Genomic DNA, 22,591 nt, shown 5'->3' with positions numbered 1-22,591 from the left:
CTACATAGGCACTGGCATTGTACCCTGTCACACCTCCTATGACCCATACAGCATGCCCAGGCTAGGAATGCATGCTCGACTAGTGCATGGATCTCAGACATCATCGTAGGCCACAGGGAGCCCTAGCTGTTTTGACATCTAGATTGAACATACCTCCCTAACCTAACATTGCAAATTAGCTCTGGTTGTGACTGCAGTTATGATCAGTAGCTGGTCCCGCCTCCAACTCTGAGCCCCAGATCGGACACCAGGGTCCCCACCAGATGAGTATCTTACCCTCTCTCCAAGCTCCAGGCCCCTCGGTATGGTCTGTGTCCTCATGCTCCTGATTGGCAGTGGGCAGGTGAGGGGATCATGGTTTGGGAATATATAGAGAAGGAACTGCTCTATCCATCTCAACCATTCCTCACCCTGGTAGCACTGGAGCAGTCTCATGCTGCTGGCATGCTGCTGCCTCCGCTGCCCATGCGGCCCTTGCCTGATTCTCTTCTCAGGATTGGGCCTGAGCTGATGGTCTTTTCTCTTGGCAGACAGGGCTGCCTTTCAACCCCCCACTCCAATCAACACTGGCATCAGTCAAGGACATTTTCGGCCCTATATGCCTATTTCCGGGGAGGGGGAGATTTAGTATCCTGGCCACCAGACATTATCAGTAGCAGGTCTTGTTCATGGATTCATATCAGGTGGGACACTTTACACTATGTAGGAACTGTTACAGAAATCTTCCTAATTTAGTTTTTTCACTCATGTCAGAATCATCGGATTACAAATTAAACAATGGAAATTCTATGTAGGAATATCAACAATATAGGAAAAGATAGATTGCTACTTAATGTAAAGAAGATGCAGACTGGCACAATTAAAAGACACTTACACAAAGCTTTCAGCCTTAGCCTTTATCAGTAAAAGAGAAACACACACCATTCATACACGCAAGCAAGCACACTTCACGCACACATGACTGCCGACTTTGGCAGCTGAGGCTGGAATGCAACTATCATGTGGGATGGCAGCAGCAATGTGGAGGGAGTGGGGAAGGGAAGGGATAGTAGTGTGTAAGTAGGACAGACGGAAGCTGTTTGTTGGAGTGTGCAGGGACTAGAATGTCAACAGGTGCAGTGTCAGGAGGTTGTGGGGCAAGAAGGTGGGGAAAAGAGGAGCAAAAAGGAGAGGAGTGGAGAAAGATGGGTGAGTGCATTGTTAGAGGACAGCAAACAAAGAGGCTGAGAGACGAGAATGGGGATTAGATGATAGGACAGTGGGTGTAGAAACTGCTGGGTAGAGTGTGTGAGAGTGGTATGTAACCGTAGGTTGAGGCTGGTATAACTACGGGAGCAGAGAATGTGTCATAACGATAACTCCTATCTGCGCAATTCAGAAAAGCTGGTGGTGGAGAGAGGATCCAGAAGTCTCGGGTAGTGAAGCAGCCATTGAAATCAACCGTATCATGTTCAGCTGGATGCTGTGCCACAAGGTGGTCTACTTTGTTCTTGGTGATAGTTTGGTGGTGGCCATTTGTCCTTGTGGACAGCTGATTGTTAGTCACACCAATATAAAAAGCTGTGCAAGGGTTGCAGCACAGCTGGTAAATGACATAGCTGCTTTTACAGGTAACCCAGTCCCTGATGCAGTAGGATAAATCTGTGACAGGACTTGAATAGAAAGTGCAGGGTAGGTGGATTGGTTAGGTCTTGCACCCGGGTCTTCTACAGGAATATGATCCTGTGGCAAGGGGTTGAATTAGGAGTGGCACCGGGATGGGCTAGGGTGCTGTGGAGGTTGGGTGGAGTGATGGAACACCACTTTAGGAGTGGTGGGAAGGATCTTGGGTAGGATGTCTCTCATTTAAGGGCATGATGATAGGTAATCAAAACCCTGGCAAAGGATGTGGTTCAGTTGTTCCAGTCCAGGGTGGTACTGGGTGATGAAGGGGGCACTGCCTTGTGACTAGTTCTTGGTGGAGGTGAGAGAATTGGGGTTGTGAGGGGAAATGGCATGGGATCTGTTTGTGGACTGCATTTGGGGTTAGTGGCTGTCTGTGAAGGCCTTGATGAGACCCTTAGCATACTGAGCAAGGGAGTGCTTACCACTGCAGGTACACTGCCCCCAGGTGGCCAAACTGTGTGGCAATGATTTTTTGTGTGAAAGGGATGACAGTTGTTGAAATGCAGGTAGTATTGATGGGTGGTGGGTTTAATGTGGACTGAGGTGCGGATGGAGCCACCAGAGAGGAGGTGGTCAATGTCAAGGAAGATGGCACACTGGGATGAGGAGGACCAGGTGAAGAAGATGGGACAGAAGTTGTTGTGGTTGGGAAAAAATGAAGATAGGGTGTCTTTGCCCTGAGTCCAGATCATAAATATATCATCAATGAACCTGAACCAAACAAAGGGTTTGCCATTTTGGGAGGCTAGGAAGGTCTCCTCCAGATGCCATAAACAGGTTGACGTGGGAGGATGCCATGCAGGGGCCTGTGGCTGTATCGTGGATTTGTTTGTGTACTTTCCTTTCAAAGGAGAAGTAGTAGAGGTTAGGATAAAGTTAATAAGGTATACGAGGAGTGCGGCAGTGGGTTTGGAGTCTGAAGTATGTTGGGATAGATAGTGTTCAATAGCAGTAAGACCATGGGCATGAGGGATGTTGGTGTATAGGGAGGGGTGTCAACAGTGAAGAGCAGGGATCCAGAAGGTTAAGGGGTGGCAATGGTGGAGAGCTGGTGAAGGAAGTGGTTGATATTTAAGGGCATGATGATAGGTAATCAAAACCCTGGCAAAGGATGTGGTTCAGTTGTTCCAGTCCAGGGTGGTACTGGGTGATGAAGGGGGCACTGCCTTGTGACTAGTTCTTGGTGGAGGTGAGAGAATTGGGGTTGTGAGGGGAAATGGCATGGGATCTGTTTGTGGACTGCATTTGGGGTTAGTGGCTGTCTGTGAAGGCCTTGATGAGACCCTTAGCATACTGAGCAAGGGAGTGCTTACCACTGCAGGTACACTGCCCCCAGGTGGCCAAACTGTGTGGCAATGATTTTTTGTGTGAAAGGGATGACAGTTGTTGAAATGCAGGTAGTATTGATGGGTGGTGGGTTTAATGTGGACTGAGGTGCGGATGGAGCCACCAGAGAGGAGGTGGTCAATGTCAAGGAAGATGGCACACTGGGATGAGGAGGACCAGGTGAAGAAGATGGGACAGAAGTTGTTGTGGTTGGGAAAAAATGAAGATAGGGTGTCTTTGCCCTGAGTCCAGATCATAAATATATCATCAATGAACCTGAACCAAACAAAGGGTTTGCCATTTTGGGAGGCTAGGAAGGTCTCCTCCAGATGCCATAAACAGGTTGACGTGGGAGGATGCCATGCAGGGGCCTGTGGCTGTATCGTGGATTTGTTTGTGTACTTTCCTTTCAAAGGAGAAGTAGTAGAGGTTAGGATAAAGTTAATAAGGTATACGAGGAGTGCGGCAGTGGGTTTGGAGTCTGAAGTATGTTGGGATAGATAGTGTTCAATAGCAGTAAGACCATGGGCATGAGGGATGTTGGTGTATAGGGAGGGGTGTCAACAGTGAAGAGCAGGGATCCAGAAGGTTAAGGGGTGGCAATGGTGGAGAGCTGGTGAAGGAAGTGGTTGATATTTAAGGGCATGATGATAGGTAATCAAAACCCTGGCAAAGGATGTGGTTCAGTTGTTCCAGTCCAGGGTGGTACTGGGTGATGAAGGGGGCACTGCCTTGTGACTAGTTCTTGGTGGAGGTGAGAGAATTGGGGTTGTGAGGGGAAATGGCATGGGATCTGTTTGTGGACTGCATTTGGGGTTAGTGGCTGTCTGTGAAGGCCTTGATGAGACCCTTAGCATACTGAGCAAGGGAGTGCTTACCACTGCAGGTACACTGCCCCCAGGTGGCCAAACTGTGTGGCAATGATTTTTTGTGTGAAAGGGATGACAGTTGTTGAAATGCAGGTAGTATTGATGGGTGGTGGGTTTAATGTGGACTGAGGTGCGGATGGAGCCACCAGAGAGGAGGTGGTCAATGTCAAGGAAGATGGCACACTGGGATGAGGAGGACCAGGTGAAGAAGATGGGACAGAAGTTGTTGTGGTTGGGAAAAAATGAAGATAGGGTGTCTTTGCCCTGAGTCCAGATCATAAATATATCATCAATGAACCTGAACCAAACAAAGGGTTTGCCATTTTGGGAGGCTAGGAAGGTCTCCTCCAGATGCCATAAACAGGTTGACGTGGGAGGATGCCATGCAGGGGCCTGTGGCTGTATCGTGGATTTGTTTGTGTACTTTCCTTTCAAAGGAGAAGTAGTAGAGGTTAGGATAAAGTTAATAAGGTATACGAGGAGTGCGGCAGTGGGTTTGGAGTCTGAAGTATGTTGGGATAGATAGTGTTCAATAGCAGTAAGACCATGGGCATGAGGGATGTTGGTGTATAGGGAGGGGTGTCAACAGTGAAGAGCAGGGATCCAGAAGGTTAAGGGGTGGCAATGGTGGAGAGCTGGTGAAGGAAGTGGTTGATATTGTTGATGTGAGAGGCTAGATTACAGGCAATTGGATGGAGGCTTTGGTCATTGAGCGCCAAAATTTTTTTCAGTGGGGGACAATAACCAGCCACAAAGGGGTGCTCAGGATTGTTGGGTTGTGGATTTTGGGGAACGTGTAGAAGCTGGGTGTGCAGGGTGTCATAGGGGTGAGGAGCGAGATGGATTCAGGGGAGAGGTTCTGCAAGGAGTCTAAGGTTTAAGCAGGGATTGGAGTTTGTGTTGGACATCCGGGATAGAATCCCTCTCACAGAGTTTATAGGTGGAAGAATCAGATATTGGTGGAGGCCTTCTGCCAGGTAGTCACTGTGATTCATAACAACAGTGGTGGAACCTTTGTCTGCAGTAATGATGATTAGGTCAGGATTTGTTTTCAGGTCGTCTTGGCTATTCTTTCTTCTGCTGAAAGGTTGGCACTCTGGAAAAGGGATCTGGGGAAGGATGGTGAAACTAAGATAGAGGTAAGAAATTCCTGAAAGGTGACCAGCAGGTGGTTAGATAGGAGCCATCTGGATCCTCCACTCCACCATCAGCTTTTCTGAACTACAGAGATGGGAGTTATCATTACAACACATTCTCCACTTCGTAATTATAACAGCCTCAACCTATGGTAACATACTGACCTCACACCCTCCACCCAACAGTTTCCACCCCCTCTCTCCTACCACTGCATTGTGCCTGTTGGCATTCTAGACACTGCACACTCTGCCAGACAGTGTTCCTCCATCCCTCTGCCCATACACTACTATCCCTTCCACTTCCCCTCCCAACTGCTCCAGACAACTGCTGCCATTCCATGTGATAGTTGCATTCCACCTGAGCTGCCGAAGTTGGCAGTCGTGTATGTGAGATGGGCTTGTTGTGTGTATGAATGGTCTGTGTTCCTCTGTTTCTCTTGTGCCAATGAAGGCTATGCTCAAAAGCTTTGTAAATGTCTTTTAATTGTGCTTGCCTACAACTTAGTGTCTTCTTTACAGTAAGTAGCAATCTATCATTTCCTACATTGCAGATTACAAATTACATGGTAAAAAGTCAGTACAATTTATAAGAATAAATCACATAGTACACTTACGGTGTTTATAACATTTACAGTACAAAACACACACACACACACACACACACACACACACACACAAAGTAAATTTGTATGAAACAGAAAAGATTAGTTAGGTCAGAAGAGGACAATGTCAACTGCATTAGGAATTCCTGATACGAGGTCACCCAGGTTGAACTTAGTGGGGCTGTTAACAGTAGGAATACATGTACTAGGTTGTCTGGACTTCACCACATTTATACTTGTTAGATGGTACTGAGTATCCACACTTTAGATTTGCATTGGATCTTTTTTTCCCTGTCCACAGTCTTAAGAGATTTCCAGAATTCCCAGGTCTGAGATGGCCAGGGACTTGTTCTTCTGATATTCCTATCCAGCATGCAATAGGTGGGGCAATCAGAGCAGGAAGCAGGAATGCATGTGTTGGGTTGTCTGTACCAACCACAACTGCACAGATTAAATGGTACTTTAGAAGAATCGTCAAAAGGAGATCCCTAACAGCTGCAGTGGGCTTGATGCGACTGCTTTTTGTACCTGCCTCTACAAATTATATAATGGGATTTTGCAAACATGTCTATGGTAATGCAGCAGTTTGCGGCAGTTATGTAGAAGACTGTTGTTTTCACCTGCAGCAGTTTTTGCTGTGCAACTGAAAACTGGCAACAGCACTGCTAGCTGTCTGGGATCTCCTTTTGCCAACACTACTAAAGGTATCTTCATTTTAGGAGATTTGCTTGGGATCTTGTTGTTTCTGTCCACAGCTCATTTTCAGGATGGGCATGGTCTAGTTCTAGTAGATTTATGCAGCAATTCACTTTAGAAGTTGAACATGTCTCCACTTTCAGTTGAGTTTAGTGTTTGTAGTCCTCAGTTGCTCTGAGCAAGCTATTTCTTGATTTTTAGCCTTTGGGGAGCCTGTCAAATGCCATTTAGCACTTGTTGTTTGAATGTGGAAGACTCCGTTCTCTCTTTGTAGGCATGTGCCTCCCATATGCTGGTGGAACAGTTCCTGCCAGATTGTAGATGCTATCTGTGGAAATAGGTTAGACAGCTGGTGATGAGTTTGCAGACTTAATTAGGTGCAACATAAAGTTGCTTAACATGAGCACATTTTTAGCAAATTACAGAGGTATTTTCTTCACCGTCACAGCAAATTTCCAGCACTGTTCTTTTTACCATTTTTGGTTTAAAGACCCAATCTGAGAGTACAATTTTGTAGAGAGTATTGTTTCTGCCACTGAATTTCATTCTGGTGTTGGTGCACAGCAGCATATATCTCAGGACACTGTCCAGAATAACACCAAAGTATTTAGAATATGGGCAATGCTTCAATAGTGTTCTTCTCCATGTAACATGGAGCATGCCTGTTGCAGAGGCGATGTGAACCTGATTTTATTTTTTTATCTGTTGGACTTAAGTCAATATTGTTTGAGGCTCTCAAGGCTTTAGAGAACATTGCTTCAAACTTCTCACATACACTGCCCCTGATGACCAAAGCTTGGTCATCAGTGTATATGAAGTATGGGTCTCTTTCAGTAGTGGCTCATTATTGGTATTAATTGGGAAAGTGTTTGGGGCTGTATCTGACCCAAGATGGACTTCTTCTCTGTCTCTGTCACCTGCTCCTTCCATTCAGGAATTCCACAAATAATATGTAGTGTTTGAGGTCACCGACAGACAAGTGCAATGTGCAGCCTTTTGTTGTAGTATTAACCTTTCCACCATGAGCCTGAGATTAACCATATCGTGATGGAGAGTTCTAGGCACACCTGTGATTTTACCATTTTTAATGACGTTCTTGACTAAATGTGCAAGATTTAATGTTTGCAAAGTTTCATTTTTCCTGGGCTAGTTGAAGGATTAGGAGGGGTTCTACTGCATCTGAAAGGCAAGTATGGTACCATTGTCAGAGATTTCACAGATTTATATTCATAATTCAGTAGTCTCATATAAATTGAAGAATGGCTGGTAATGATTTGACTGTTGACATGCAGTTTCAGAAATGCTTTTGCCTACACAAGAACGAAACAAGCAAGATCAATGATTACTTGATTTTTCATAGTAATCAGAAGGAATTTGTGAGATGCTGGTAGCTATGTCTGCATTCATTGACTGGTTATGAGTCATTTCTATAACAGTTACATATAAAGATATAGATGGCATATTGTCTGACACTTTATCCTTGATAGCTTACAACCATTGGTTACTTTTAAAAAAATTTAATTTTTTTGAACTTTTATGCACTATGAAATATCTGGTGCAGAATATCAAAAAAGCTGACTGAAACCATATCATGGATTTTGTGTGTCCATATGCTAAATATGTATGAAATTCTACACACTACAATAAACCTCTGTAAAATATACTATTAATGCGTTTGTTTATTACTGCATATTTTATAAATGTTAAATTTTTATAATCAATAAACTACAGTAACTAGACAAATTTTTCTTGTAATTGAAGAATAATGTAATGGACGACAGTATGACAACTCCTATGTCAGTATATGAAGAGGGAGAATGATTTCTTTTTTTTCCTCACCATATACTTATGAGACAATATTATATATAAAAACAAAGATGAGGTGACTTACCGAACAAAAGCGCTGGCAGGTCGATAGACACACAAACAAACACAAACATACACACAAAATTCAAGCTTTCGCAACAAACTGTTGCCTCATCAGGAAAGAGGGAAGGAGAGGGGAAGACGAAAGGAAGTGGGTTTTAAGGGAGAGGGTAAGGAGTCATTCCAATCCCGGGAGCGGAAAGACTTACCTTAGGGGGAAAAAAGGACAGGTATACACTCGCACACACGCACATATCCATCCACACATACAGACACAAGCAGACATATTTAAAGACAAAGAGTTTGGGCAGAGATGTCAGTCGAGGCAGAAGTGTAGAGGCAAAGAAGTTGTTGAAAGACAGGTGAGGTATTAGTGGCGGCAACTTGAAATTAGCGGAGATTGAGGCCTGGCGGATGACGAGAAGAGAGGATATACTGAAGGGCAAGTTCCCATCTCCGGAGTTCGGATAGGTTGGTGTTGGTGGGAAGTATTCAGATAACCCGGACGGTGTAACACTGTGCCAAGATGTGCTGGCTGTGCACCAAGGCATGTTTAGCCACAGGGTGATCCTCATTACCAACAAACACTGTCTGCCTGTGTCCATTCATGCGAATGGACAGTTTGTTGCTGGTCATTCCCACATAGAATGCATCACAGTGTAAGCAGGTCAGTTGGTAAATCATGTGGGTGCTTTCACACGTGGCTCTGCCTCTGATCGTGTACACCTTCCGGGTTACAGGACTGGAGTAGGTGGTGGTGGGAGGGTGCATGGGACAGGTTTTGCATCGGGGGCGGTTACAAGGATAGGAGCCAGAGGGTAGGGAAGGTGGTTTGGGGATTTCATAGGGATGAACTAACAGGTTACGAAGGTTAGGTGGACGGCGGAAAGACACTCTTGGTGGAGTGGGGAGGATTTCATGAAGGATGGATCTCATTTCAGGGCAGGATTTGAGGAAGTCGTATCCCTGCTGGAGAGTCACATTCAGAGTCTGGTCCAGTCCCGGAAAGTATCCTGTCACAAGTGGGGCACTTTTGTGGTTCTTCTGTGGGGGATTCTGGGTTTGAGGGGACGAGGAAGTGGCTCTGGTTATTTGCTTCTGTACCAGGTCGGGAGGGTAGTTGCGGGATGCGAAAGCTGTTTTCAGGTTGTTGGTGTAATGATTCAGGGATTCCGGACTGGAGCAGATTCGTTTGCCACGAAGACCCAGGCTGTAGGGAAGGGACCGTTTGATGTGGAATGGGTGGCAGCTGTCATAATGGAGGTACTGTTGCTTGTTGGTGGGTTTGATGTGGACTGACGTGTGAAGTTGGCCATTGGACAGGTGGAGGTCAACGTCAAGGAAAGTGGCATGGGATTTGGAGTAGGACCAGGTGAAACTGATGGAACCAAAGGAGTTGAGGTTGGAGAGGAAATTCTGGAGTTCTTCTTCACTGTGAGTCCAGATCATGAAGATGACATCAATAAATCTGTACCAAACTTTGGGTTGGCAGACTTGGGTAACCAAGAAGGCTTCCTCTAAGCGACCCATGAATAGGTTGGCGTACGAGGGGGCCATCCTGGTGCCCATGGCTGTTCCCTTTAATTGTTGGTATGTCTGGCCCTCAAAAGTGAAGAAGTTGTGGGTCAGGATGAAGCTGGCTAAGGTGATGAGGAAAGAGGTTTTAGGTAGGGTGGCAGGTGATCGGCGTGAAAGGAAATGCTCCATCGCAGCGAGGCCCTGGACGTGCGGAATATTTGTGTATAAGGACGTGGCATCAATGGTTACAAGGATGGTTTCCGGGGGTAACAGATTGGGTAAGGATTCCAGGCGTTCAAGGAAGTGGTTGGTGTCCTTGATGAAGGATGGGAGACTGCATGTAATGGGTTGAAGGTGTTGATCTACGTAGGCAGAGATACGTTCTGTGGGGGCTTGGTAACCAGCTACAATGGGGCGGCCGGGATGATTGGGTTTGTGGATTTTAGGAAGAAGGTAGAAGGTAGGGGTGCGGGGTGTCGGTGGGGTCAGGAGGTTGATGGAGTCAGGTGAAAGGTTTTGCAGGGGGCCTAAGGTTCTGAGGATTCCTTGAAGCTCCGCCTGGACATCGGGAATGGGGTTGCCTTGGCAAACTTTGTATGTGGTGTTGTCTGAAAGCTGACGCAGTCCCTCAGCCACATACTCCCGACGATCAAGTACCACGGTCGTGGAACCCTTGTCCGCCGGAAGAATGACGATGGATCGGTCAGCCTTCATATCACGGATAGCCTGGGCTTCAGCAGTGGTGATGTTGGGTGTAGGATTAAGGTTTTTTAAGAAGGATTGAGATGCAAGGCTGGAAGTCAGAAATTCCTGGAAGGTTTGGAGAGGGTGATTTTGAGGAAGAGGAGGTGGGTCCCGCTGTGACGGAGGACGGAACTTTTCCAGGCAGGGTTCAATTTGGATGGTGTCTTGAGGAGTCGGATCTTTAGGAGTAGGATTAGGATCATTTTTCTTCGTGGCAAAGTGATACTTCCAGCAGAGAGTACGAGTGTAGGACAGTAAATCTTTGACGAGGGCTGTTTGGTTGAATCTGGGAGTGGGGCTGAAGGTGAGGCCTTTGGATAGGACAGAGGTTTCGGATTGGGAGAGAGGTTTGGAGGAAAGGTTAACTACTGAATTAGGGTGTTGTGGTTCCAGATTGTGTTGATCGGAATTTTGAGGTTTTGGAGGGAGTGGAGCTGGAAGTGGGAGATTGAGTAGATGGGAGAGACTGGGTTTGTGTGCAATGAGAGGAGGTTGAGGTTTGCTGGAAAGGTTGTGAAGGGTGAGTGAGTTGCCTTTCCGGAGGTGGGAAACCAGGAGATTGGATAGTTTTTTGAGGTGGAGGGTGGCATGCTGTTCTAATTTACGGTTGGCTTGTAGGAGGATGCTCTGAACAGCCGGTGTGGATGTGGGAGAGGAAAGATTAAGGACTTTTATTAAGGATAGGAGTTGACGGGTGTGTTCATTGGCTGAGTTGATGTGTAGGTGAAGGATTAGGTGGGTGAGGGCAATGGATTGTTCAGTTTGGAACTGGTATAGGGACTGATGGAAGGAAGGGTTGCAGCCAGAGATGGGAACTTTGAGTGTGAGGCCTTTGGGGGTAATGCCAAATGTCAGACAAGCCTGAGAAAATAAAATGTGCGAGCGTAATCTGGCTAGGGCGAAGGCATGTTTGCGGAGGGAATGTAAATAAAACTTAATGGGGTCATTGTGGTGGTGTTGTGAGGGTGACATGGTATTAGAAGGTGGAAAGTGTAACATGAGGTGAAATGAAAATGAAAATAAAAATATAAATATATGGGGAGAGATAAAGGTGAACCGGAAAGAAATTGGAGATCTGGAATGAAAAAAGGCGAAAAGGTGTTGGTTACAGCTGGGCTATGTTGGACTTGGGTTGGTAGACAACGATGTGCATAAAGGTTAGGTGGTTGTGTTGCCGCCAAAACACGTTAAAGGACGGAGAAATTCGGGAAAATTTCGAAAAAACTGCGTGTAGTATATTAAAAGGAGTGGTATTGTGGTGGCAGATTATGAAAATGAGGCTAACAATTGTCTGACGAAGAAATAATGGCGTTAAAACCTGTGGGAAGCGGCTAAAAATGATCAGTGATGTGGGAAAAACGGAAATGGAAATAAAGTGAAAGTTATTAGAACTGGCCGAAATGGTTGTTTAAAAGGTGAAAGGAGCTGTTTGTGAACTAGAAACGGTGGATATTATAGCGGCGGTAGTGCTGAAAGCGGCAAAAAAAATTTATTTTTTTGGTTATGGTTTGGAAGTGGGGTACGTATTATTGAGTATATATATATAGGCGGGATAAAATAGTATAGCAGATTACGGTAAAAAGGAGAAGGTGAATACAAAGTGAAACTACTGGCAAAAACAGAAAGAGGAAAATAAGACGACAGAAAAGATTTCGAAATGCAACAGTGACAATAACAAACGTAATTGTTGGATTCAAATTAATGATATCAATATAATGGAAGGAAACATACCACGTGGGAAAAATTATATATAAAAACAAAGATGAGGTGACTTACCGAACAAAAGCGCTGGCAGGTCGATAGACACACAAACAAACAAAACATACACACAAAATTCAAGCTTTCGCAACAAACTGTTGCCTCATCAGGAAAGAGGGAAGGAGAGGGGAAGACGAAAGGAAGTGGGTTTTAAGGGAGAGGGTAAGGAGTCATTCCAATCCCGGGAGCGGAAAGACTTACCTTAGGGGGGAAAAAAGGACAGGTATACACTTGCACACACGCACATATCCATCCACACATACAGACACAAGCAGACATATTTAAAGACAAAGAGTTTGGGCAGAGATGTCAGTCGAGGCAGAAGTGTAGAGGCAAAGAAGTTGTTGAAAGACAGGTGAGGTATGAGTGGCGGAAACTTGAAATTAGCGGAGATTGAGGCCTGGCGGATGACGAGAAGAGAGGATATACTGAAGGGCAAGTTCCCATCTCCGGAGTTCGGATAGGTTGGTGTTGGTGGGAAGTATCCAGGTAACCCGGACGGTGTAACACTGTGCCAAGATGTGCTGGCTGTGCACCAAGGCATGTTTAGCCACAGGGTGATCCTCATTACCAACAAACACTGTCTGCCTGTGTCCATTCATGCGAATGGACAGTTTGTTGCTGGTCATTCCCACATAGAATGCATCACAGTGTAAGCAGGTCAGTTGGTAAATCATGTGGGTGCTTTCACACGTGGCTCTGCCTCTGATCGTGTACACCTTCCGGGTTACAGGACTGGAGTAGGTGGTGGTGGGAGGGTGCATGGGACAGGTTTTGCATCGGGGGCGGTTACAAGGATAGGAGCCAGAGGGTAGGGAAGGTGGTTTGGGGATTTCATAGGGATGAACTAACAGGTTACGAAGGTTAGGTGGACGGCGGAAAGACACTCTTGGTGGAGTGGGGAGGATTTCATGAAGGATGGATCTCATTTCAGGGCCGGATTTGAGGAAGTCATATCCCTGCTGGAGAGTCACATTCAGAGTCTGGTCCAGTCCCGAAAAGTATCCTGTCACAAGTGGGGCACTTTTGTGGTTCTTCTGTGGGGGATTCTAGGTTTGAGGGGACGAGGAAGTGGCTCTGGTTATTTGCTTCTGTACCAGGTCGGGAGGGTAGTTGCGGGATGCGAAAGCTGTTTTCAGGTTGTTGGTGTAATGATATTCCTGCCCTGTTTGTTTGTGTATCTATCGACCTGCCAGCACTTTTGTTCGGTAAGTCACCTCATCTTTGTTTTTATATATAATTTTTCCCACGTGGAATGTTTCCTTCCATTATATTGATATCATTAATTTGAATCCAACAATTACGTTTGTTATTGTCACTGTTGGCATTTCGAAATCTTTTCTGTCGTCTTATTTTCCTCTTTCTGTTTTTGCCAGTAGTTTCACTTTGTATTCACCTTCTCCTTTTTACCGTAATCTGCTATACTATTTTATCCCGCCTATATATATACTCAATAATACGTAACCCACTTCCAAACCATAACCAAAAAAATAAATTTTTTTTGCCGCTTTCAGCACTACCGCCGCTATAATATCCACCGTTTCTAGTTCACAAACAGCTCCTTTCACCTTTTAAACAACCATTTCGGCCAGTTCTAATAACTTTCGCTTTATTTCCATTTCCGTTTTTCCCACATCACTGATCATTTTTAGCCGCTTCCCACAGGTTTTAACGCCATTATTTCTTCGTCAGACAATTGTTAGCCTCATTTTCATAATCTGCCACCACAGTACCACTCCTTTTAATATACTACACGCAGTTTTTTCGAAATTTTCCCGAATTTCTCCGTCCTTTAACGTGTTTTGGCGGCAACACAACCACCTAACCTTTATGCACATCGTTGTCTACCAACCTAAGTCCAACATAGCCCAGCTGTAACCAACACCTTTTCGCCTTTTTTCATTCCAGATCTCCAGTTTCTTTCCGGTTCACCTTTATCTCTCCCCATATATTTATATTTTTATTTTCATTTTCATTTCACCTCATGTTACACTTTCCACCTTTAATACCATGTCACCCTCACAACACCCCCACAATGACCCCATTAAGTTTTATTTACATTCCCTCCGCAAACATGCCTTCGCCCTAGCCAGATTACGCTCGCACATTTTATTTTCTCAGGCTTGTCTGACATTTGGCATTACCCCCAAAGGCCTCACACTCAAAGTTCCCATCTCTGGCTGCAACCCTTCCTTCCATCAGTCCCTATACCAGTTCCAAACTGAACAATCCATTGCCCTCACCCACCTAATCCTTCACCTACACATCAACTCAGCCAATGAACACACCCGTCAACTCCTATCCTTAATAAAAGTCCTTAATCTTTCCTCTCCCACATCCACACCGGCTGTTCAGAGCATCCTCCTACAGGCCAACCGTAAATTAGAACAGCATGCCACCCTCCACCTCAAAAAACTATCCAATCTCCTGGTTTCCCACCTCCGGAAAGGCAACTCACTCACCCTTCACAACCTTTCCAGCAAACCTCAACCTCCTCTCATTGCACACAAACCCAGTCTCTCCCATCTACTCAATCTCCCACTTCCAGCTCCACTCCCTCCAAAACCTCAAAATTCCGATCAACACAATCTGGAACCACAACACCCTAATTCAGTAGTTAACCTTTCCTCCAAACCTCTCTCCCAATCCGAAACCTCTGTCCTATCCAAAGGCCTCACCTTCAGCCCCACTCCCAGATTCAACCAAACAGCCCTCGTCAAAGATTTACTGTCCTACACTCGTACTCTCTACTGGAAGTATCACTTTGCCACGAAGAAAAATGATCCTAATCCTACTCCTAATGATCCAACTCCTCAAGACACCATCCAAATTGAACCCTGCCTGGAACAGTTCCGTCCTCTGTCACAGCGGGACCCACCTCCTCTTCCTCAAAATCACCCTCTCCAAACCTTCCAGGAATTTCTGACTTCCAGCCTTGTATCTCAATCCTTCTTGAAAAACCTTAATCCTACACCCAACATCACCACTGCTGAAGCCCAGGCTATCCGTGATATGAAGGCTGACCAATCCATCGTCATTCTTCCGGCGGACAAGGGTTCCACGACCGTGGTACTTGATCATCGAGAGTATGCGGCTGAGGGACTGCGTCAGCTTTCAGACAACACCACATACAAAGTTTGCCAAGGCAACCCCATTCCCGATGTCCAGGCGGAGCTTCAAGGAATCCTCAGAACCTTAGGCCCCGTGCAAAACCTTTCACCTGACTCCATCAACCTCCTGACCCCACCGACACCCCGCACCCCTACCTTCTACCTTCTTCCTAAAATCCACAAACCCAATCATCCCGGCCGCCCCATTGTAGCTGGTTACCAAGCCCCCACAGAACGTATCTCTGCCTACGTAGATCAACACCTTCAACCCATTACATGCAGTCTCCCATCCTTCATCAAGGACACCAACCACTTCCTTGAACGCCTGGAATCCTTACCCAATCTGTTACCCCCGGAAACCATCCTTGTAACCATTGATGCCACGTCCTTATACACAAATATTCCGCACGTCCAGGGCCTCGCTGCGATGGAGCATTTCCTTTCACGCCGATCACCTGCCACCCTACCTAAAACCTCTTTCCTCATCACCTTAGCCAGCTTCATCCTGACCCACAACTTCTTCACTTTTGAGGGCCAGACATACCAACAATTAAAGGGAACAGCCATGGGCACCAGGATGGCCCCCTCGTACGACAACCTATTCATGGGTCGCTTAGAGGAAGCCTTCTTGGTTACCCAAGTCTGCCAACCCAAAGTTTGGTACAGATTTATTGATGACATCTTCATGATCTGGACTCACAGTGAAGAAGAACTCCAGAATTTCCTCTCCAACCTCAACTCCTTTGGTTCCATCAGTTTCACCTGGTCCTACTCCAAATCCCATGCCACTTTCCTTGACGTTGACCTCCACCTGTCCAATGGCCAACTTCACACGTCCGTCCACATCAAACCCACCAACAAGCAACAGTACCTCCATTATGACAGCTGCCACCCATTCCACATCAAACGGTCCCTTCCCTACAGCCTGGGTCTTCGTGGCAAACGAATCTGCTCCAGTCCGGAATCCCTGAATCATTACACCAACAACCTGAAAACAGCTTTCGCATCCCGCAACTACCCTCCCGACCTGGTACAGAAGCAAATAACCAGAGCCACTTCCTCGTCCCCTCAAACCCAGAATCCCCCACAGAAGAACCACAAAAGTGCCCCACTTGTGACAGGATACTTTCCGGGACTGGACCAGACTCTGAATGTGACTCTCCAGCAGGGATACGACTTCCTCAAATCCTGCCCTGAAATGAGATCCATCCTTCATGAAATCCTCCCCACTCCACCAAGAGTGTCTTTCCGCCGTCCACCTAACCTTCGTAACCTGTTAGTTCATCCCTATGAAATCCCCAAACCACCTTCCCTACCCTCTGGCTCCTATCCTTGTAACCGCCCCCGATGCAAAACCTGTCCCATGCACCCTCCCACCACCACCTACTCCAGTCCTGTAACCCGGAAGGTGTACACGATCAGAGGCAGAGCCACGTGTGAAAGCACCCACATGATTTACCAACTGACCTGCCTACACTGTGATGCATTCTATGTGGGAATGACCAGCAACAAACTGTCCATTCGCATGAATGGACACAGGCAGACAGTGTTTGTTGGTAATGAGGATCACCCTGTGGCTAAACATGCCTTGGTGCACAGCCAGCACATCTTGGCACAGTGTTACACCGTCCGGGTTATCTGGATACTTCCCACCAACACCAACCTATCCGAACTCCGGAGATGGGAACTTGCCCTTCAGTATATCCTCTCTTCTCGTCTTCCGCCAGGCCTCAATCTCCGCTAATTTCAAGTTTCCGCCACTCATACCTCACCTGTCTTTCAACAACTTCTTTGCCTCTACACTTCTGCCTCGACTGACATCTCTGCCCAAAATCTTTGTCTTTAAATATGTCTGCTTGTGTCTGTATGTGTGGATGGATATGTGCGTGTGTGCGAGTGTATACCTGTCCTTTTTTCCCCCTAAGGTAAGTCTTTCCGCTCCCGGGATTGGAATGACTCCTTACCCTCTCCCTTAAAACCCACTTCCTTTCGTCTTCCCCTCTCCTTCCCTCTTTCCTGATGAGGCAACAGTTTGTTGCGAAAGCTTGAATTTTGTGTGTATGTTTGTGTGTCTATCGACCTGCCAGCGCTTTTGTTCGGTAAGTCACCTCATCTTTGTTTTTATATATAATTTTTCCCACGTGGAATGTTTCCTTCCATTATATGAGACAATATTGAGTGACAAAAAAATAACCTGAGTGGACATCAATATGGAAGGATGTCAGCTGTGCGGTGCCAAGGCAAAGAATTTCACCTTTTGTATAAATTGATGTATGGAAATCACTGAGGGGGTGGTCGGAATTTGAGCTATACTTTTTTCAAATGTAAGGACAGTGTCTCACTGACCTCACTGCCTCATTTCAGCCAATGGTCTGTACTGTGATACAATACAATTCACAGTACCATTACAGTGATTCAGTGTGGGAGCTACAAGTCATGAGAAAAACTTGTATGATAAGTGGAATGACACAAAAGAGGATTTTTAGTTGTTATTCTGGGACATGTGTACAATGGTGAATAGCTTTTTTTGAGCTTGCCAATGACATCAACTGACCTCTGAACAATGTGACTTAAAAGTTTTTGTAAAACAAAAGTCACATGATGTCAGTCTGGGAGACCTTAGACTATTAGTGTGTGAATAAGTAGGTTTAAACAAATACGTACTGTACACAATAAAGACAGATTATTTTTTGTAAAGTAGAGTCCTTCCAAGATCAAATGCGTTAGCACTGTAGTCCGCGTTAAGCATTTCTTGAGTGCGTTGATGACAACATTCATACCAAAATCAGTGTGGATCAGAGGCCTGTGTCTGACATTACTTCTTCTTTTTCCATAAAAATTATGGTGAACTGAAAAAAAGAAGTTAAAAATAGATCACATAATTTGCTTATGTCTCTGAGTGTTTTAATTTATAGCATCCTGAATAATTCATTCACTGTGTTCTGTAGATCTCAAAGGAGGAGAGCCTTTAGGGACATAGAATGGGTCAAAGTATACACTAAAAATAGAAAAGTAAATGATAAAAACTTAATCCATACACTGTAACAATAACAAACTGTCATAGTGCTTAATACAATGTGTGGTAAATGAAGCCCAGTAAAGTAGAAAGAAAGTTGTGCATCTGAAGGAGGACGACAAGAAGAAAAAGGGAAAAAGCTGTTACTTCTTCAGTTATATTAAATAGGCACTTTTCATCTTCTACTGGTAGCTTATTATTTACTTGATAACACTGTTTTTTATTTTTTAATTGTTACTTACATCTAATTAATTTAATGTTTAATATGGCATTATGTTATATATACAAAAATAATTTAACAACATAAGCCTGTACAATATACTATTACTTGTATGCAGCTTCACAATGAGCACTGTTGTGTGCTATGTAGCAAACAGGAATTTTCAATCACTGAAACAAGATAATAAGATAATTCATAAAATGAGTAGCTAATTTATATTTTTAATTTTCTTTTGTACTGGTAGAGATACCCAATTTTCAAGTTAGATGGTAGCTTGTTGAAACCTTTGCATCGGAGTGCATATAACTACTTAGAACCCTTGATAAGGAGGTGAAGTCTACTTAAAGACTGTAATATACAAGTCTTCTTGAGAGAGAGAGAGAGAGAGAGAGAGAGAGAGAGAGAGAGAGAGAGAGAGAGACACGAGTGTAAGAATTCCAAGATCCTCAAAGAGAACTCTGCTAGACGGCTAGATGTGTGGGTACCTAGTTACACAATATTCTTGTTGGTTGCTTCTGCTGAGTAAATACTTTATTTACTTTAAGTCCACTGTCCCCAGAGCTGGGTACAAGACTTTAATTCATTAATCATTAATTAACAAAGTTAACATGTAAGTTAATTAAAAAACATTAACTTACTCTTTAACTTTCTTTGAGTCCATTACTCATTAATTAGGTACCTACGAGGAAGATGATGAGGAAGACAAAGACTTTTTAACATCTGTCACTCAATCTAAAGAGAAGCCTAGTACTAACACATCTGTAAAAAGTAAAACCCAGAATCTAGTCAAAATGTGGTTGGACATGTCAAAAACTCATTCAGTGATGCAGTATTTCTTGGGAAGCAGGTTTTAGTAAATTTATTTATTAAACATTATACCCCTATACCCTGAAGTGCTGCAGCCAAACAACCATTTTCCGTAGGCAAAAAATGCAAGTACATTTTGTCTCCTAAATGAGCCTCATACTCAGATGAGAACTTCAACATGTTGATGAAGGGAAATGTGCACCTTATGTCACAATTATCTGATTCTTCTTTATTTTGAGTCTCCCATGATTTAACATTGATGAGTAAATAATTGTAGAACTAAATGATTAAACTGTTTTTTATTTATCTTCAATGTCCTACCTAAACTTCCCCAACAAACATTTTTATCTGTTGTTGTTGTCTTCAGTCCTGAGACTGGTTTGATGCAGCTCTCCATGCTACTCTACCCTGTGCAAATTTCTTCATCTCCCAGTACCTACTGCAACCTATATCCTTCTGAATCTGCTTAGTGTATTCATCTCTTTGTCTCCCTGTATGATTTTTACCCTCCACACTGCCCTCCAGTACTAAATTGGTGATCCCTTGATGCCTCAGAACAATGGTAATACCTTTGATTGACTTGTTCATTTCACTACACCAACATAAACTTTACCATCATGAGTTAACAATTAACTTCAACTTCCATAAATCTCCTGCAAAGTAATGCTTTAATGTTTCACACAGTTAACTTTTTTGGTTGTACAATAACAATGATTGTCTAATTCTGTAAAACAAAGAGTTGAAATATACCAAATAAGCTATCAATCTTGTCTTTAGGCAATGCTCTGAGCTATATTTTAAGAGAAAGTGATGAATATACTTAGGATCAATTAATCTGATGTTAGGAGTACTTAAGTACACTCGCAGTTAAAGCATGTATAGTCCCATCAACTGGAGAAACAGGCAACTGAGGTGATGGTTTGTACTGAGATATTTTGAATCAAAGTAAGTATGCTGGTATTTTTCTGAAGAATGAAGTGATTAATTGCCAAATAGTTACAAAAATGTTGAGTTAGATATCTGTTGCTTCACTCTTTTTGAGAAACAGATAAATGAAAGGTATGTTGACATCCCACAATAGCTATACTGGTGTCCAAAATTTATTTTATAACAATTTGAGAAACTGTATGTGCAGAGAGTGGTATCTTAGAAGCATGTTTCTTTTCCATATTTTGTTAACTGCTTGTTCCATCATCTAACACAAAGTGATTAAATGTTGTCCTTATTGTGTAATGATTTTTTTAAAAATAATTTATGCCCATTAGAATATCTCTCAGCTATTAAAAAACTAATTAATTAATTTATTATTAAAACTATTTTATTAATCCCACAAAAAGTGATTCTATTATTATGCTACTGCAAAGTTCTTTGTAGAACACAAATAATGGAAGGAGTGAAGACAAAGTGCAGACAGTGTAACACACCACTTGGCTGAAAGCGTAAACAAACGAGAACATAATTTGCCTGAGGAGTGGGGCAGTTCAGCAGCCCTTTTCTCCTCCAAAACTAGAACTGACATAATGGTCATAGGGGTCACTGATTCCTTCTGGTATTGTGAATGTCGTACTCAGGCCCTAGAATTGGGTAGAAATTACAACTAAACTAAAAAGATAGCTGTGCTAAGGACATTATTGTTAACGGATAAAACTGCACTAATAATATCTGCAGCAGAAACAACCATAGTTGCTACATCGCCATAATACTAAGCTGCTGACCACGCCATAATCAGAAGACGTTAAACATTTATAACATACCTTGGCTCCATGATTTTATAATTACATAGAAGCCAACGAAGATACATAAAATACCTCCTAAAAGCACACAGCAATAAGAAAATACAAATGGTGTTCTTCTTGGCTAACCAAACCCTCAACACAGTAGGAGGGAAAACATACCAAAATGGGGGGGTGGGGGGTGGGGGGGGGGGGGCATCGTTACCATCCGTGAACAATGAACATCGTGCGCGGGCATCAACCAACTTCGACGTGACGTCGTGCAACATAATGTGAAGAATCAAGTAAAGGACCGGCACCTTCAAAGAAATTTCTGTTTTTTAATTCGTTAAGGACATCGGCTTTGGCTTACTGCAAGTGTTTAAAAATCTGCATTTCTTCTAAGATGTCCAATTTTGAACCCTTAACTTCAGCATGAAGCAACTCGATATTAGACGGAGGACTCGGCGCATGAGCCATTTATATAAGGTGTTCTGCATAAGTGGAAACCCTCGTGCCATCACCGCTTCTAGTGGGGCTGTGCTCTTTATATCTCGTCATGAGAGCTCGGCCTGTTTGACCTATGTAAAGTTTTGGACAGTCACCGCAAGTAATTTATACACTCCAGACTGAGACAGTTTATCATCTGTCATCTGCAACGAGTGGATTAAATTCTCGTGCAGGTTATTGTTGGTGGAAAAGGCTACTCTAAAGTTATAGGCTCTAAGCAAACGCCCTAATTTGTAACTAACATTACCTACAAAAGGGATAGATACTGTTGCCATTGGTTTGCCATTTACTAAATCTCCTAATGTGGGAGGCGTACCATATTTTTATTTATTTTCTTATTGTACAAACGTCTTACCAGTTGTGAACTATAATGATTATTTCTAGTGATAGCTTCCAGTATGACCAATTTAGTTTCTAGCACCTCCGGTGACAAGGGGATAGCTGTAGCTCGATGTATACTTGAATGGAAAAAGGCCATCTTGTGGGCATGTGGATGCGCCGAATCTACAGAAATGATGATATCAGAGGACGTGTCTTTCCGATATATATTAAACTCAATACGGCTATCCACCACCATCAACGTGAGATCCAAATAGTTCAAGGACCTCGTCAATGATTCCTTCTCCAGTGTAAAACTGATGTTATCATGAAACTCATTAAAGATAGAAAAAATTCGGTCTACATCATTATTAGTGCAGTTTTATCCGTTAACAATAACGTCCTTAGCATAGCTATCTTTTTAGTTTAGTTGTAATTTCTACCTAATTATAGGACCTCCACATTAGCTTGTGGCTGATTTACCATCCGTGCACAAAGTTTGTCATGCGTTGCTATCAAATACGTCTTAATTCCCGCGCATCATTGCTTTTATCATTTGCTCAATTTGCTATTTGTGTGACAACTTTTGGCAATCAGTTAGGTCCCGATCCGTGGTTACCCACGCTGAAACCTAGGTAAACACCAGGTAGTTCATGCAATCGAGGCGGATTTTTCATAATTATTTCAAAGAAGAACAGATAATGGAAAATCAGTTCCA

At 43.9% G+C, this 22,591-nt stretch overlaps 1 protein-coding gene across 1 annotated transcript in view; it reads right to left on the bottom strand.

The window, feature by feature from the left end:
• Positions 1 to 22,591, bottom strand: part of LOC124596585 (centrosomal protein of 78 kDa-like) — a 128,539-nt gene that overhangs the window by 69,266 nt on the left and 36,682 nt on the right. Inside the window, exon 3 of the mRNA XM_047135777.1 lies at positions 17,955 to 18,139. Within this exon, the coding sequence (XP_046991733.1) occupies positions 17,955 to 18,139 (185 nt within the window). The remainder of the gene's footprint in view (positions 1 to 17,954; positions 18,140 to 22,591) is intronic.

The sequence above is a fragment of the Schistocerca americana genome, chromosome 2 (assembly GCF_021461395.2).
Source record: "Schistocerca americana isolate TAMUIC-IGC-003095 chromosome 2, iqSchAmer2.1, whole genome shotgun sequence".
Taxonomy (NCBI): domain Eukaryota; kingdom Metazoa; phylum Arthropoda; class Insecta; order Orthoptera; family Acrididae; genus Schistocerca; species Schistocerca americana.
The sequence above is the reverse complement of the archived record's forward strand: the minus strand, read 5'-3'. Positions and strand labels throughout refer to the sequence as shown.